The 17833-nt window shown below is 35.7% G+C and overlaps 1 protein-coding gene across 1 annotated transcript; it reads right to left on the reverse strand.

Moving 5' to 3' along the window:
* Positions 1-359: 359 nt before the first annotated feature.
* On the reverse strand, positions 360-13321 carry LOC143250975 (uncharacterized). The gene is made up of 4 exons (XM_076502231.1): positions 12291-13321; positions 5744-5832; positions 4120-4324; positions 360-1638 (listed from the first exon to the last, which is right to left on the reverse strand). Exons 1-4 carry the CDS (start codon positions 13042-13044, stop codon positions 1361-1363), a joined length of 1326 nt encoding a protein of 441 aa, XP_076358346.1. The 5' UTR covers positions 13045-13321; the 3' UTR covers positions 360-1360.
* Between the last annotated feature and the right edge of the window lie 4512 nt (positions 13322-17833).

A 17833-nucleotide genomic window follows, 5' to 3' on the forward strand; every position in this document is an offset into this window, starting at 1 on the left:
CCAGTTGAAAACAAGGTTAGATTAACACTCCTACGAAAAGTGGGGCCTAATAGGCCCCAGAGCAACTGAAAGGTTATTAATATTAGGCTAATAATTTTGTATTTAAATGAAATTGCCATTTAAATCCATTAATGAATGGATTAACGAGATTCCCACTGTCCCTATCTACTATCTAGCGAAACCACAGCCAGGGGAACGGGCATGGAGAAATCAGGACTAGAAACGTCTTTTCGTAGGAGTGTTAAATATTTCTTAGTCATGGATTTTAAAGAGCGATGTACAATATTATTTTTAATACGATAATTTAAAAAACTCATAGAAAGTATTTGTATAAGGAAACAATCAACTCAGAACACAACGGTCACAAAAGTAGATTTATTTACCACGTATCATTAAAATAGATTTATGGAAGTAGTACGGATTAGAAAGCGTATACTTTTCAACGTAATAAAGCTTTGCTAATCGTGAAACTTAAACAACTAGAATTACGTTCTTGTTATTTTTATTATATACTCGGCAATTCTTTATTTACAATGTTTATATACAGAAGAATTAAAATAGATATTAAACATACGATTAACATGATACTGGAAGATATGCAATGAACTGGTTCATTTTTTTCTTCTACTGGCTATTTAGGTTTAACCTTGCTAACTTCGTACTCAATAGTAGGGCAATATTATTGTTTCTGTAATGCTATGTCTGGCATGGTGGTTAGGGCAGTCGACTCGCAATTTTCGGGTCGTGACTTCAAATCCATCATCGAAAATGCTCGCACTTTTAGCCTCAGGGGAGTTATTAATTATATATTATTATAATTTTTCGTTCCATAAGAAAGAGCAGTCAAAGAGCTGGCGGCGACTGATATTGGCCTTCCTTTCCTTTTAATCTTTGTTTACTACTTCTAAATGAAGGATGGCTTGCGCAGATAGTCCTCGAAAAGCTTGTACGAAATTCAACAATAATACACCCACAGAAAAAAAACAACAACAAGTGAAATTATAGTTCAAAATTACAATGTGTTATATATATATTTATATATATGATAGACAACACTGGTTAAGATACATATACATTCAGAAGAAGACCCAAGCCAATTTCTCAAGTAACCCAAGAAGACAGTAATATTAATGTAAATTAGAAGTCGATCTGAGATCTTTAAAGGATATGATTACACGTTTTCAAAACTATCAGCAATCGATAGGATTATCGTTCTCACATAGATAGCTAAAGGAAACATAACCCTAGTCTCTTGGCGATTGAGTTTGTAATGAGAGTTTTTGTTGTTCAAATTTCCACTCACAAATACCTTAATTATCAAAACATTTTACACTTTCTTGCGTTTTTATTCAAATATTTATCACAAAACGTGAAGATTGTCGCAAGATCTGGACTTCAGAACAGCTTTCTCCAAAATTCTTTTTACAAAAACTTTCGTTTTAGATGTGGAACAGAATGAGAAAAAACCCGGAACCATTAACGTATCCGATTCTCGTTGCTTGTTTAGTCTCTCCCGATGTTTGCAATGTAGTCGAATTTGGCTTAAGATTCCTACCAGGAGTTCGTCAACATGGTGATTTATACCAGTTGATGTTTCAATAAACTTCCACATATGATCGTTTGCTAAAGCTCGACCATCTACGAAAACACAAAGTACATAGCTATATTAAAATTATTGAATACCATGAAATATATTGACACTCATTCTTTCTCCAACCTTAATGATATGATTATAATTTAAAATTTGATATGCAATATTAGAATTTTAATCGTAGGGGTCATAGTTCATTTATAATTACACATGATTAACTTCGATTGCAGTTTTCACCAATTTATGAAAATGTCATGAGAAAGCAAAATGTTTCAAATATTAACCCCGTTTTATTAAATATAGTTTCTAGTGACAATAGTTACACATAATTAACCCTGATGGCAGCACTTCATAACTGATGTTATAAAATGGTAACCATTTTACCAAGGGTGACCGTCTAACTTCGTTTGCCACTAATAGCAGTATAGTTTGTTCCATGACAATGTGTCTTACATATAACAGGTTTTAGTCTTAGACACTGATCATGAAGAGGCTTTGTAGTTGACATTCTGATTGATATTGATGCAGGAAATACTGTTAAAATGTAGGAAGTGCATATAAAATTAATATTTCCGGTTAGCAAATTGCAAAATTTTCACTTCCCGTATAATCTGTGCAATCTTCTAAAATTTTTGTATAAAAATGAACGTAAAGTATACACTTTACCACTCTCTCTCTTCTCTTCTGTTTCTGTAAATACTAAATTAAACCAAATCTACGTGATAGTTTACATTGCGTTTTGTGATGTATAAGGTATTGGTTGGTAATAAATTATCCGTTGATTGATAGGTTATGGAATATTATATTACAATAAAAACTGATATTAATTTTAGTCACAACTCTTTGGCATAGGCCCTGTAATTATTTCTAGTAAGAAAAGTTTACATTGGTTTGTTTTTGTTTGTTTATGAATTTCGCGCAAAGCTACACGAGGGCTATCTGCGCTAGCCGTCCTTAATTTAGCAGTGTAAGACTAGACGGAAGGTAACTAGTCATTACTTCACCGTCAACTCTCGGGCTACTCTTTTACCAATGAATAATGGGATTGACCGTCAAGTTAAAACGCCCACACGGCTTAAAAGGTGAGCATGTTTGGTGCGAGTGTCCATTGGAATTTCAACAACACACTGTGTGTTAAGCGTTTATATAAACAATTTTTTTTTACATAACAAAATAGAGGTTCGACCGAACTCCTCGAATCCTCCCATTGCATACCTTTATGAAGCTTTAAGTCTTGCAGCTTATAACGCCTAAGATAGAAAAACATGATCTGTTACATTTATGTCACTAATAATGCTGCCTCCCAGAGGCATAACAGTGGTATCTATGCGGACTCACATTGCTAAAAACCAGGTTTTGATACCCTTGGTGGGCAAAGCACAGATAGCCCATTGTGAAACTTTGTGACAAATTCCAAATAATTCAGAATTCAAACCTATAATGCTAATTACATCTGTAGATAGTAATTATACAAGACAATTTTGTATGGCGGGAATCTGAGTGGATAATCATAATTCAAACTATGTTCAGCTATATGTCTTAAAAACCTTATAAAGTGAACGCATAATATTATATGTTTTGTTAGTTCTGTGTAAAGCGATACATAAAATAATTCATTTTCTTATTGTTTTATTGTATGTCTTTATTGTATTTATTTTACAGTCAGTAAAATGAACAGAAACATTCTAAAAGATAATTATAATTCATTAATAAGCACATTCTAATGTTCCTTCAAATTACGTTTATTCGTTCTGGTTTTTTAAAATTTCCCAAAACATAGTACAAAGTATGACGTCTGTGGCATAGACTCAATATTTATCAACGTATGATATCTGTGGTAAGTTGGACAGACATCGACTAAATATTTATTAGGAAATGGACGCAGAATAAATAATTGTTTTGCATTAGGGTTGTAACACAAGCAATGAATTTAATTTTAAATCGAAATGTTCCTAAAGGTCCGGTAGGTGTCAATCCAGATGCGACTTCACATCAAACTAAGCTGTACTTCAAATTCAAGTAGGTAAGTCTTAGATATACTCAAAAATACAGCTGACGTTTGTTCGTTTAAACTACGGATAACTAAGCCTAACGTCTCGTAAGTAATCATAAAAATTAATTCATTAATTAACTTTAAAAAGATAGAGACAGAAATAACTAGTTTTATTACCATTTAAAACATGATGTGTTTGCTGAATCGTTAACTCTACAAGATTTCAGTTTCTTTGAATAAAATAACGTGATTTTTATTTGTCAGACTGCCTCATCAGCAAACTTATTATAGGTGCCACATCTTGTGGACACATTCCTCGTTTTATATGTTAAATGAAACAGAGTAAAAATAAAAATGAGCAAAATCAGACGTAGAAAATTTCGAACTGATTCGCATCGTTTTCATCATAGGCTAACCTGAAGTGTGCAGAGAACTTTCAAAAGACCAATAACTAATTACAGGTTTTATTACGAGGAATACATGAATAGGCCTAATTATACAATAGTTCCTTAACGTATTGTGCGGAGTGACAAACCTTTTGTTGAAACGTTCCGTAGCCTAGCCAAATCCGTCTTGTTACCGACCAGAATCGCAGCTTTGTTGCTACCGACACCTTCCTTCGCCGTAAGACGGTTAAGAATTTTACTGCTGTCCCGAAAAGTTCTCTTATCCGTGACGGAATATACTACAATATAGGCGTCGTAGTCCGAAATGGAATTAGGGGTGTCTTTTTCCTGGTCCTGAGGTTACATAAGGAAAAGAAACAATCCGATATAAAGTTTCAAAAAACTAGTTCCATTGTGACTGTCAAGAATAAGACAAAAGAGATCGACTTTAGGAGTCTCTTAAATACAAAACATCACCGGCTAATAAGTACGAGGATTTAAAATCGTGTTAATGAAACTTATGTCTCATGAAAACGTGTGAAATTTAGTCGGAAACGTTTGGCTTATTACATCTGTTTAATTTCATGAAAGACTATATGAGAAAAATTTTCTCTGGCAGTTCCAAATTTTAAAATGATAAACTTGAGGGAATATCGCCTACCGCTGAGTAATGGACTATTCTGCTAAACCTGAATATCGTATTTTTTCTGCCACTCTTACAACGCATCTGTGACACCAAAGTGCAGAGTGCGTTTTTTTATGTATTTATTTTTGATGGTAAGGGGATGTGAACCATGGAACTTCATATCTATAGCCATATACACGATAGTTGGCCACGTTCGAGTCCCGTGTTTTAAATTCTTACGACACAGTTGTATTGTTTAGAGAACAAACCGCCATTTTAGTCCACCAACAAAAAAGAGATATAGTTAGGGAAAGACTCAACAAGGCGTGTTTGCAAGTGACATTATTTGTTTGACTATTGTGGAAGTATACAGTAAATTATGAGCTGTTTGACTGACGAGAGGTACTTGAGATTTTGGATTACTTACCTGGATCACTGGTACCTATTAAAATAACCACAGAAACTAATACATCCAGATTAAATGAATGAAGTGTTGGTCAAGTTTTCCATTTTTTTTAATGGTTTCGCTGCATAAAGGCAAATGATTGAAAGCAAAGCAATGTAATAATAATAAATTAGTGGGAGAAAGTTGGGACTAGATATTCATCAGTCTCCCCTTCCATGTATAGCTGAACATATTGACGTGTGTTTGTTTATTTGTAATTAAGCACAAACTCAGATTTTTGCGTTGTAAGTCCTCAGACACGTCGCTGTGCCACTGAGGGCGTTTGGAATATATAAGATAAATATATTCTGCAAGCGACTGGCGTATGAAAACGTAACCGGATATTCTGACAAAAGGATAGTGTTCCCAACGTTTCCATTGGCTATTCCAAACAAAAGGGATAGGTACACGAGGGAATGTCTCCCCCCTCTTTTGTTATTTTTTCTCGCTATTTGTAGATGTGAAATAATGAAGGAAAAAAGAGCGCCATCTTCTTTTTATTTTTTTAAGAACAACCAAAACGATTCAACGATGCGAGGTAACAAAAGTCAGAAGTTTTATAGTTTTTTAAGCAGGATTTACTATTGATTACATTTAAGTATTTTTAAAACAGATCTAAACATTGTGTTATATGTTCCCATTAAGTCCTGTAGAGTTCTCCAAAGTATAGCTGTTACATTTAGTGTCAAAATTATAAACTCACCAAGAACTTTTGGGAGTCACATTCCACAAAAACCAACTCCGATTCCTCTTCGTTCAAAACAACAGTAACCGATTTCTCGTTCTCGCCATCTAGATTACAGAAAACACATCATTCGAGATTTTTTGCGATCTCATCATTTTAAAATATTGTTAGTTTATATCAAGTATAACAGTCAAAGATTTTTCATTTTACTGGCTAGAAAATATAAGATATATCATTCGTGAGTGTCGCGACCTCACCATCTAAATTCATGTTTTGCTGTGGAACTGTGGCAAGTTTATGGAAAAATTTGAGGTTCGATTCCCTGCGGAGGACACAGCAGATAGTCCACCGTGGGTTTGGTTTAAAACAAACAAATAAAAATACATAAATGTTATACCAGATATAAAAAAGTTAAGAATTTCTTGCTCTCACAAAGTCATCCTGAAAAGGGGACACTGCATAACCAGGTGGGTTAAGGCACTCGACTCGTAATTTGAAGGTCGGGGGTTCGAATCCCCGTCACACCAAACATGCTCTCCCTTTCACAAAAGAACTCACAATTTAAGGCTGCAGAGTAACTCTGAAATATTCGATGTCCCTTTATTTTTACGAGGTTATAATAGCTCTTTTCAATGTCTTAACTGTGCTGTTGTTTTGATGTATTAATTACAATTAAGTTAACATTTATATAGAAGCTTAGGAAAATACGATTCGACGTGAAAGGAAGCCCGGCATGGCCAGGTGGTTAAGGAACTCTACTCGTAACCTGAGGGTCACGGATTCGAATCCCCCTCACACCAAACATACCCGCCCTTTCAGCCGTGGGGCCGTTATAATGTTACAGCCAATCTCACTATTCGTTGGTAAAAGAGTAGCCCAAGAGTTGGTGGTGGGTGGTGATGACTAGCTGCCTTCCCTCTAGTCTTACACTGCAAAATTAGGGACGGCTAACGCAGATAGTTCTCGAGTATCTTTGCGCGAAATTCATAAACAAACAGACAAACAATCACATTAAATGCAGGTATTATTAATGATGTTAATGTTAGGTGTGGATACACTTGAAGGCTTCCAAGCCTCACCAGTTTTGTTACACGCTGGAAGTGTTATTAATTTTTTTAACGAAATAAATTTGTTGATTAATTATTGAAAATGCTTGATAAAATAAAGCCTGTTGATACTCAGTGTACATTTGGTGAAATACGTAGAAGTATGTGTATAATTTTTGTGTTTTTAATTTAAGAAATGTGTCAAAGTGCATATGAAACCTAAACCAGCTCATGGCTTTTCATCCTAATTAATTGAAGCTTATTGCTTGAATGCATTAAAACCATCTTATTTCGCATGTTTAATAGTTCTGGTAAGGCGAAGGAAACACGGAGACGAAGCTGTTCCGGAAATACCCGAAAGCTTCATTTTATTAACCACCCTAAAAGAAACTGGCAATAAAAATCGCACGTGGCTGAATTAAATATTTATATATTTAGCGAAGCGAGTTGACGACGGTCGTTAGTGGTTCATTTAATGTAAGTTCATCTCATCAGATAGAAAAAGAAAATGGTATGCTGAAATGAACATAGACTGAAAAGACGGGTTGCTTGCCTTTTAAGCAACGAAACGGACATGAAACCGAGCTAATAGAATGTCGCCTCGACTGCTGTTTTCCCAGCTCATCTCTAATGTGCAGAAGACCCGGTATGTTAGCTTGTTTATTTGTTTGTTTTGCGAAACACTCTGGTAATGGTAAATTAAGTTTGATTTCATTTTAAATGTCACACTTATCCTTCTCTAGGCACGTGTTAAACTTTTTTTGCGCCTTATATTGAGATAAAGGAAACAGACGATAGATCGAATTCATGCTCAACTGTTATGAAGTACTGAGACACTTCGGACTACAGAAGTTTCACAAGTACTGGTAGCAGTATTCATAACAATAGCTATTTTTAACTCACAGATGTATTATTACTTTACACATTATACAGCCTTCATGAACATAGTACGAACAAGTCGTGACAGCTTTGCCAACTCTCACTGTCTTCGGGTTTCACTGAATGATTCAAGTTCCATCTATTAGGAATGCAGTAAAGAGCTGTACTGGAAAACTGGAGAATATAAAACAGTTGTGTGAAAACACTGTTTCATCGGTTTACTCTGAGTCCACTTGAGATAGGTGGAGTTGAACAGCCCGTTGACAAAACGTCTACTACGCATGCGTGAGTCCACAGAATAATGTAGGACTACCGAATAAAATCAATTTTACCACTACTTGTGCATAAAATAGATTAAAATTGAACAGGAAGTTGAAAATGTGATTAAGTTACACGTGTTCATTAAAAAAAACAAAAACAATTCAACCGCGAAACTTGTTTTTTTTTTCATTTTGGTTGTGTACACAAACAAACACATCAACATGAATGTAAAACTTAAAAAAACACACAATTAAAATGTGAAATTTCAGAATCTGACCTTCACCAAGCTCTTAACGAACTAAAGTACTAGTTTCTCACATTGGAACCTTTATCAAACCAGAATACTGTATCATTTTTGGTTTGTATAAGAACAACTACCAATTCAGCTATAGCGAAATAAACTATGGAGACGGAAAGGAATGATAAAAATAATTGTAGTGAAAAGAAAAATATTTAGTCAACGTTTTGGCAAGCCACTCTTACCAGGTTCCAGAATGTTAGCCACGAATTGTGTTGTCTCCAACAGCGGCTTTAACTATTTCTTTCTTTGTTTCTTTCTTCGTATAATCAAATAAAAGATTGTATATAATTGAGTTTCAGTTTTCTTGAAACTTTCACGACTGTTATTGTTCCACATTTTTGTTCACATTAGGTGATTTAACTAGTTATAAATTAGAGCAAATAAGTGCGCGGAAAATCAACTTAGTATGAACTCTCATGTTTCGTATTATATTTACAAGAAAATACAAGTGCTGCTAGCATCAAAACTTAACTGAAACCACTCTTTCAGGGTGAAAGATCATATAGGAAGAATGCATATGCTAATATAGTTGTGAACCGTGATAGTTGCGAGTCTTTGCGTCACAGGCGATTTGTTTAAGATCTCATATTTTGTCTACGACGAACTACTGATCATTAGATAATGTGGTACAGCTTTGAAAGTTTTATGGTTCGTGGAATGTAACAATCCTTTTGGAAAAGAAGTATTTATGCAGCGAAATTTTGCAAATAATACAACATTTTGAAAATTCATGGTTGCAGAACAATTCGCGACAACTTCACTTTGGGCTATGAATGCGTGATAAAAGAAACGGTCAGATACTATGATTCTATTATTAAAATATTCCAAAGTTAATGGTTGATGCTGTTACTTGTTGGCTTCCTTACTTCTGGTCTTATACTTTAAAATTAGGAAGGCTTAGCGCAGACAGCTGTTTTGTAGTTTAGTTCGAATATCCAAAAAAGAAAAATTACTTTGATAAAACCTTCCTGCCAAAAAGCCTTGCGGTGATGCTAGGCTTATCTACAGGTATTATTAACAAGATAATTAACAATTCACCTTTTCAACCTTGGGAGCGTTATTATGTGATGATCAATCCCACTTTTCGTTGACGAAATAGTAGTCCAAAAGTTGGCGTTACGTGATTTTGACTGGCTGTCTTTCCTCTAGCCTATCACTTCCAAATTATGAATGAGTAACGTACATAACCCATGAGTAGCTTTGCGCGAAACTCAATAAACCAATAAACATTTATCAATCAACGGCTGTTTTCGTAAGAAAGAAAACCAAATAAACTTCATCACAACAGCTTTATTCGACCATATACACGTCGCGTTCTCCAATGAAGCTACAATGAACCTTTGGCCTGTTTAAAGGTAGTCTTGTCAGCAGGGATTTAACCAACCATAGGATAGCCTGTAGAAAGTTTCTCAAGATGCTTGTTATTATAAAACCTGCAGAGTGGGTGTCATCAATGAACGATGACGTTTCGTTCCAAGATTAGCAAGTAAATACCAGTAGAGAACTATGAAGAGAGATTATCCACCAGTAGAGTGAAACGACAAAGGAAATACCAGTAGAGAACTATGAAGAGATTATCCACCAGTAGAGTGAAACGACAAAGGAAATACCAGTAGAGAACTATGAAGAGATTATCCACCAGTAGAGTGAAACGTCAAAAGAAATACCAGTAGAGGACTATGAAAAGATTATCCACCAGTAGAGTAAAACGTTAAAAGAAATACCAGTAGAGGACTATGAAAAGATTATCCACCAGTAGAGTAAAACGTCAAAGGAAATACCAGTAGAGGACTATGAAGAGATTATCCACCAGTAGAGTGAAAAGTTAAAAGAAATACCAGTAGAGAACTATGAAAAGATTATCCACCAGTAGAGTAAAACGTCAAAGGAAATACCAGTAGAGGACTATGAAAAGATTATCCACCAGTAGAGTAAAACAACAAAGTAAATACCAGTAGAGGACTATGAAAAGATTATCCACCAGTAGAGTAAAACGACAAAGTAAATACCAGTAGAGGACTATGAAAAGATTATCCACCAGTAGAGTAGAACGACAAAGTAAATACCAGTAGAGGACTATGAAGAGATTATCCACCAGTAGAGTAGAACGACAAAGAAAATACCAGTACAGGACCATGAAGAGATTATCTACCAGTAGAGTAAAACGTCAAAGGTATGACAAAATTATCTGGAATATATAATAAATAATTCTCCTTTTTTTTCCTGTTGTTGTAAAAAGTACAGCACAACGAATTTTCATCCAGCTCAAAAACGCAGTTGCTAATTGGTTTCATAAGCCAAAACTTAATAGCTTTTAATACTGGTCTTTAAAAGATGAAGACACCAAACAATGTCTTCAATGTACTTTCTGGATAACTACAATCAATATTTAGTTGGTAGTTACTGCTATAATTAGTGGTGTAACCTGAAACAAATGCTTTTGCGGACTTACTGAGAACTCATCCCTTTGAAAATAAAAGAAAAGGTGTGTATATTATTAGGGCTAACAAATATTTTTATAAATACATAGTTAAAAATAATAATCCTGTCTCGTCTTTTAGAAAAGGCTTTTACTAGGTGAGATGATAAAACTGACCAAAATACTATGTTAACATTTCTATTTTTGTAGTCTGGCATGGTCGGGTGTATAGGACACTCGACTTATAATATGAGGGTCGCGGTTTCGAATCCCCGTCACACTAAATATTGTCGCCCTTTCAGCCGTGGGGACGTAATAATAATGTAACGATCAATCCCACTTTTCGTTGGTAAAAGAGTAGCCCAAGAGTTGGTGGTGGGTGGTGATGACTAGCTGCCTTCCATCTAGTCTTACACTACTAAATTAGGGGCGGCTAGCGCGAATATCCCTCGTATAGCTTTCCACGAAATTCAAAACAAACAATCTGTTTCTGTAAATTCGATATGAAAAAAGAGGTCCAAGAGAACCAGATCCTTCCTGGTCTAGAAGACCAAAATTGCGACGAGGGACGAACGAACAAATTCGATATGAGACGCAAGAGCACTTGATCAGCTCGACTCATAGAGGGAACATCTATCAAATGTTGAGCTACACGTTGCTATAAAACTCGTGGCTGATAATATGTAAGTTAAAATAGCATGTTAATATGTTTGGAAATGCAAAGTAGTGCCATTAATATTAAACACGTAAAGAAAATAGAACATTTTCTGTACAAAGCCAATAAATAATAAAGACCAGAAAAACATGACGATTGACTTACTTTCACTTATGTAGAAGATATGTTCACATCAACTAACTCATTCATGTGGACATGTATGTTCATAACAACTTGAAATGATCAATTTACTTTGACATAAATGTTAATAGCAACTTGAAATTATCAATTTATGTCGGCATGTATGCTCAGAGAAACTTCAAATAATTCATTTATGTTGGCATGTATGCTCAGAGAAACTTCAAATAATTAATTTATGTTGGCATGTATGCTCAGAGAAACTTCTAATAATTCATTTATGTCGGCATGTATGTTCAGAGAAACTTCTAATAATTCATTTATGTTGGCATGTATCCTCAGAGAAACTTCTAATAATTCATTTATGTTGGCATGTATGTTCAGAGAAACTTCTAATAATTAATTTATGTTGGCATGTATGCTCAGAGAAACTTCAAATATTTCATTTATGTTGGCATGTATGCTCAGAGAAACTTCTAATAATTCATTTATGTTGGCATGTATGCTCAGAGATACTTCAAATAATTAATTTATGTCAGCAGGTATGCTCAGAAAAACTTCAAATAATTCAATTATGTTGGCATGTATGTTCAGAGAAACTTCAACTAGATCATTCATGTTGGAATGCATGTTCAGAATAATGTCTAACGATTCCTTAACATTAGCATGAATTTTAAGTTTGGTTTCCAATGGTTTCTTAATACTGGCATGCGTGCTTAATGTAACTTCTCACGATTCATCAATGTTAACTTATATTCAATTTTGACTTTTAACGAATTCTTATATGCTCAGTTTAGAGAAATAGCGGTGCATGTATTATTTTGATCTAAACCGTTACAAGTTTTTTTTTTTTTCTTCGTCCTTACCGTGAGAGTTTTCGTATGCGCAGATGTATTCCGAAGTTGTGAACTGGGTGGTTAAAGACGACTTTCCAACATCAGATGCTCCCACAACTAGTACTCTGTGAACTTTGGTATCTGTGACGACCACAGGAGGAACATCTGGAGCATCCTGGAGAAAGAACTCAAAACTGGAGGTTCTCGGGGGAGTCCTGGAGAGGGAATTCCGTGACCCTGTAGAAGAAACACTGTGTGTGCTGCGAGATTTGGAGCGAAAGGAATCACCTCGATTGATGACTCCTTTCGAGGTCACCGAGAAGTTGCGGAGTCGCTCCATCTTGGCTTCATCTCCTGTAAACGGTAAGGGAAGAAATTCGACTTCATCACCTGGTAACGGTAGTGAATGATTAGAAGACGACCGAACAGGAACTGACTTGTCTGGAAGCACGCTACTCTCGCCAGATATGCTAGCAATTCTTTTCCGAAGATAACCAGCTGATTCGGGCCGTCTGGGGTTCCGCATGGACTGGGACCTTTTAATGCCTTGTTGACAAACTTCGTCCAGCAAAGGAGAACACACATCAAGGTGGTCAGACGCTGGAGATTCCGAGTCGTCGTCTTGCAAAAATATGATCGGGACAACGGAAGAAGAAACATCACTTCGAACACATCCCTGTGAGTCCTCCAGGGTGCGGAGGCTGGGCGTATTTTTACGAGACGAAGTGGTCAAATATCGTGGAGTGAGAAAGCGTGTCAGAAAATCTTGCGCAACCACAGGCATTTTCTTAACTTGAAATGCTCTGTAATAATAAGGAGCTAAAAATATGTTTCGAATTGTTCCGTTTTCTCTTTCTTAAATATGATAAAATCAACGTTTCACGAGTGTTGTAACCTCAGCGGTTTTATAACCTCTGCGTTCTATTTCGCGTTTAACGCCGCGTTCGAGATATATATTGGTTTGGCGAGTCACGTGGACTCGGCCATGACGTCATACTTCGGAACTTTAGCTGCTGGTCTGTGAGGTTGTTTCAAGAGACAAAGACTCAAGAAAGGCGAAGAACAGCGAGCAATAAAACATCTCAAATATTTTCTTTAAGGCAGAAAATAAAAGTCAGACCTTCTGACCACGCTTGATGTTCAAAGTAATATTAATGTTGTTAAAGTGTAGTAAATTCTCGTGTTTGCCGCTCAGCCACTGGTATGAAGACATCAAGTGGCAGACCAGGTACACTTTATCATTTATATTTTTTTATACAGCATTTATGATAAAACCTAATTTAATAGTAATATGTTTCTAACGTTGACACAGGTGTTATGTTTATAAAGTAGTATAACAATAGAACTAAATATTGTATAACTCCTTTCATTTTTATTGGTCAAATACGGTCTTCTATTAAGCAGACAGTGTCAAGTAATTTCAAGTATATATTTATATTGTTTATTGTTACCCACGTGACATTCGCTCAAAATCAAAGTTCACATGAGTTGAATATATATATTTTTATTAGTCGTTTGTGAGTCAGTAAACCTATGGGTTTGAAATACGTTAAGTGTACGATTATTTGTTATTTTTGAATTTCGCGCAAAGCTACGAGAGGGCTATCTGCGCTAGCCATCCCTAATTTAGCAGCGTCATCACTACCCACCGCCAACTCTAAGGCTACTCTTTTACTAACGAATAATTGGATTGACCGTCACTTTATAACGCACCCACGGCTGAAATGGCGAGCATGTTTGGTGCGACCGGGATTCGAATTTGATGGTTTACCTTTCAACTCTTTTCTAATACTATTTTAATAATATCATCGTCAATGTTAGAAAGTTATATATTGGGTTCAACAACAATAACTAAGACTTCTTCGGTTGAGACCCTCCCCCCGTTGGACGACAATAGATTTAAAGACTTACAGAATTAAAATTCAGGGTTCGATGCTCCAGAACAGGGAGCCCAATGTGATTTTGTTTTAAAACAATCAAACCAGTGTGTGTGTGTGTGTGTGTGTGTGTTTTTCATATAGCAAAGCCACAAAGGGCTATCTGCTCAGCCCACCGAGGGGAATCGAACCCCTGATTTTAGCGTTGTAAATCCGGAAACATACCGCTGTACTAGCGGGGGGCCAATCAAACCAATCTTTTCAATAACAGAAAATGAAATACTTTTTGAAGATACCGCTTTTTCTGCAGACACGTTTCACTCTTTAGGGTTGGATAGAAGTTCCCACTGAGCTTAATTTAAAACAGGTATTTAATCGTAATTTATCGTTTAATATGATGTTGTTAAATAAATCTCAAGTTTTACTCTTTGGCTAACTTCTAGAGTCAAACTAAAACAAATGTTGTTGTTTTTTTTTTAAATTCATTTTAAATCCAACTAGGTGGCTCAGCAGAAAATCTGAAGGTTTACTACGCTAAAAATTGAGTTTCGATACCAATAGTACACAGGGCACACATAACCCACTGTGAAGCTTTATGTTTAACAGCAACGAAGCTTATTTTAAACGTGGTTGATATGATTGTATTTCAAAGAAAACATTAAAAATACAATGACTCTGAGAATTTTAAAATTCTTTTACCAACGAATAGTGGGATTGACCGTCACATTATAACGCCCCCACGGCTGCAAGGGCGAGCGTGTTTGGTGTGATGGGGATTTAAACCCACGACCCTCGGATTACAAGTCGAGTGCCTTAACCACCAGGCCATCAGACAGATGGAAATATATATAAACATGGTAACTGATTCTTTTGCTGTCTCCCTTTTGAAAATTGTGGGCCTGTGACTTACAAAAATATTTAGATAAGGGCTGGTGTTTTAAAAAAACATGTTTATATCATGTGATTCTAAACGTTGAGTCATCTAGTTTTATGAGTATTTTAGACAAGGTCGTTTCTAACTTATCAGTTTTCTGTGATGTTTTTTTATTGTAAGCTTGGTTTCGATTGGTTTCGAAGGAATGTATGATCTAAATAAATGTGAATAAGAAACCATTTCAGATATTTTTAGTGAGTACTAAGTATCTGTTTGGAATTAAACACAAAGCTACACAATGAGGTATCTGAGTTCTGTTCACCACGGGTATCGAAACTCGGTTTCTAGCAGGGTCAGTATAAGGTAAGAAAACAGTATTAAAAATTAGGACTTCCGCCTTTTATATTTACGGAATTAAATACCAAAATTTTTTTGTCAAAAATATGACATCGCATCGGAAAAACTCACCCTAAACTTGTAGTTGGGGTGTAGATTTTGTTCTTGTTTCTCAAGTTACCAATATGAGACACACACAAAAACCGAAAACTAATTACTGCTTTTGTTTTTGCTAAATATTTATAGCCCATACATTTATTGTCACTTCAACGTTGTTTCTGGAAATAATATTTCTAAAAAACAAACTGTTACCAAAGTTTATGATGTCTGATAACTTATTAATAACTATTTGGGGATTTTTCAATCGAATAAAATATGTTTAACACATGGCAAATACATGCGTGTATGGGTGTGTGTGTATATATGTAGATATACATAACCAAAACTCGACTCTCTTGCGTACATTAAAATTAAATTCAATGAAAAATGTATTTTTTCCCTGCGTTTTGATTGAGTGTTATATTATATCACCTTCATGACTAGAAAGGCGAGCACGTTCAGCGACCGTGCAAAGTGTTTTGCTCTACTGATATATACTAAAACACAACAGGCTTGATTTGTTTTGTTTTGGAATTTCGCACAAAGATACTCGAGGGCTATCTGTGCTAGCCGTCCCTAATTTAGCAGTGTAAGACTAGAGGGAAGGCAGCTAGCCATCACCACCCACTGCCAACTCTTGGGCTACTCTTTTACCAACGAATAGTGGGATTGACCGTCACATTATAACACACCCACGGCTGAAAGGTCGAGCATGTTTGGCGCCTTTCGGGCGCGAACCCGCGACCCTCAGATTACGAAGCGCACGCCTTAACGCGCTAGGCCATGCCGGGCCCAAACAGGCTTGATAAAAAAACTAAAGTTTATTAATAGCGTTCGTAATGAAAGACGTTTAATGTTTCGTCTATTCTTGTCTTTTTTCATCGGCTAGCTCAAATATATCTAACTAATCAATATTATTTTCTTTTAGATGCGGTTAAAATAGCAAGTTGTTAGTGAATAAAGCAGAGCTTTAAAACGTATTAATGTAACAGACTTGCCATGCTCATATCCAGGTTTGATAGCCAACAGGACAAACTTGTGCAATTAGTAGCAATTAGCTGTAAGCGTATACGTTCTTCACTTAAACTATGTATTGCTTTCCATAAAACATATAAATAACAGTGAAATATTATTTCTAAGTGCTCAAGTGACGTCAATGCACGAGCGTACTGGTAGGCCACAAAATTACAACTATACATTTTGTTAGATGATCATCCAATGACAGTGTCTGTTTCATCTCAGTGAAACCGTTACGTGTTAATGAGTGTGTGTTTTCTTATAGCAATGCCATATTGGGCTATCTGCTGTGTCCACCGAGTGGAATCAAACCCCTGATTTTAGCGTTTTAAATTGGTAGACTTGTTAAAGTGTGTTTCTTACACGTGCACATCACTTTTTAAACGAGACACTGTGAAAAGGATTTTGAAGAACCACGTAATTCAAATCTTTAATGAAGAAAATAAAAGTTTTTAGTGACAAAAAAAAACATCTTATTGGTCGGTTGAGTATGACGTCTTATATTATCACATGTAGTAAGTTGTGCATGAAAAAATGCGTGTGTATACATACATATTTGTTTGTTTTTTGTTAAGCACAAAGGTAAGCAATAGTCCATTTTTCCTGTCCTTCCTACGGGTAGGAAAACCCAGTATTTAGCGTTATAAGTATTTACATTTACTGCTTAACTTCTGAGAGGCTTTTGGGGGAAATTGATTGTAAAACTCATATATTCTAATAGTGCTTGAAAATTACATATCCGATTAAACATAACAAATGTTACTGGAGAATATATGTATGTGTGTTCATATAGCAAAGCCACATCAGGCTATCTGCTGAGCTCACCTAGGGGAATCGAACCCTTGATTTTAGCGTTGTAAATCCGTAGACTTACCGCTGTACTGTATTAATTATGATGGGAAGTAATCTTTATATCGATAGTTGGTTTTCTTGCATTTCATTAATTTCACTGACCAAACTAGTCTTTTGACTAATTTACAACGTTCGACAACTGAAGCCATAATGCTTAAATAAAAGTAAATCGCATAATAATATTTATCAAATTCATTAGACGTATACTGAGATTTGCTAAACATTTACGAATATGGTTTGTCTGTTTGAATGTTGACCAAAGCTACACGAGGGCTATCTGCGCTAGTCGTCCCTACCTTAATAGTGAAAGGTAGTACTCTATCCCTATTATACAGTCTATAACGTTGTACCTCAAAGGTATTTCTGTTATCAAAACTATCTACGTTAGCCATGTTTCAGTTATTCCAATTGTATTGAAATCATTCATTCTTACAATTTCTTACACTTTTGGCGCGTTAAGTCGTGCGACTCGTAATCTGAGGGTCGCGGGTTCGCATCCCCGTCGCGCCAAACATGCT

The sequence above is a fragment of the Tachypleus tridentatus genome, chromosome 5 (assembly GCF_004210375.1).
Source record: "Tachypleus tridentatus isolate NWPU-2018 chromosome 5, ASM421037v1, whole genome shotgun sequence".
In the NCBI taxonomy this organism is placed as follows: Eukaryota; Metazoa; Arthropoda; class Merostomata; order Xiphosura; family Limulidae; genus Tachypleus; species Tachypleus tridentatus.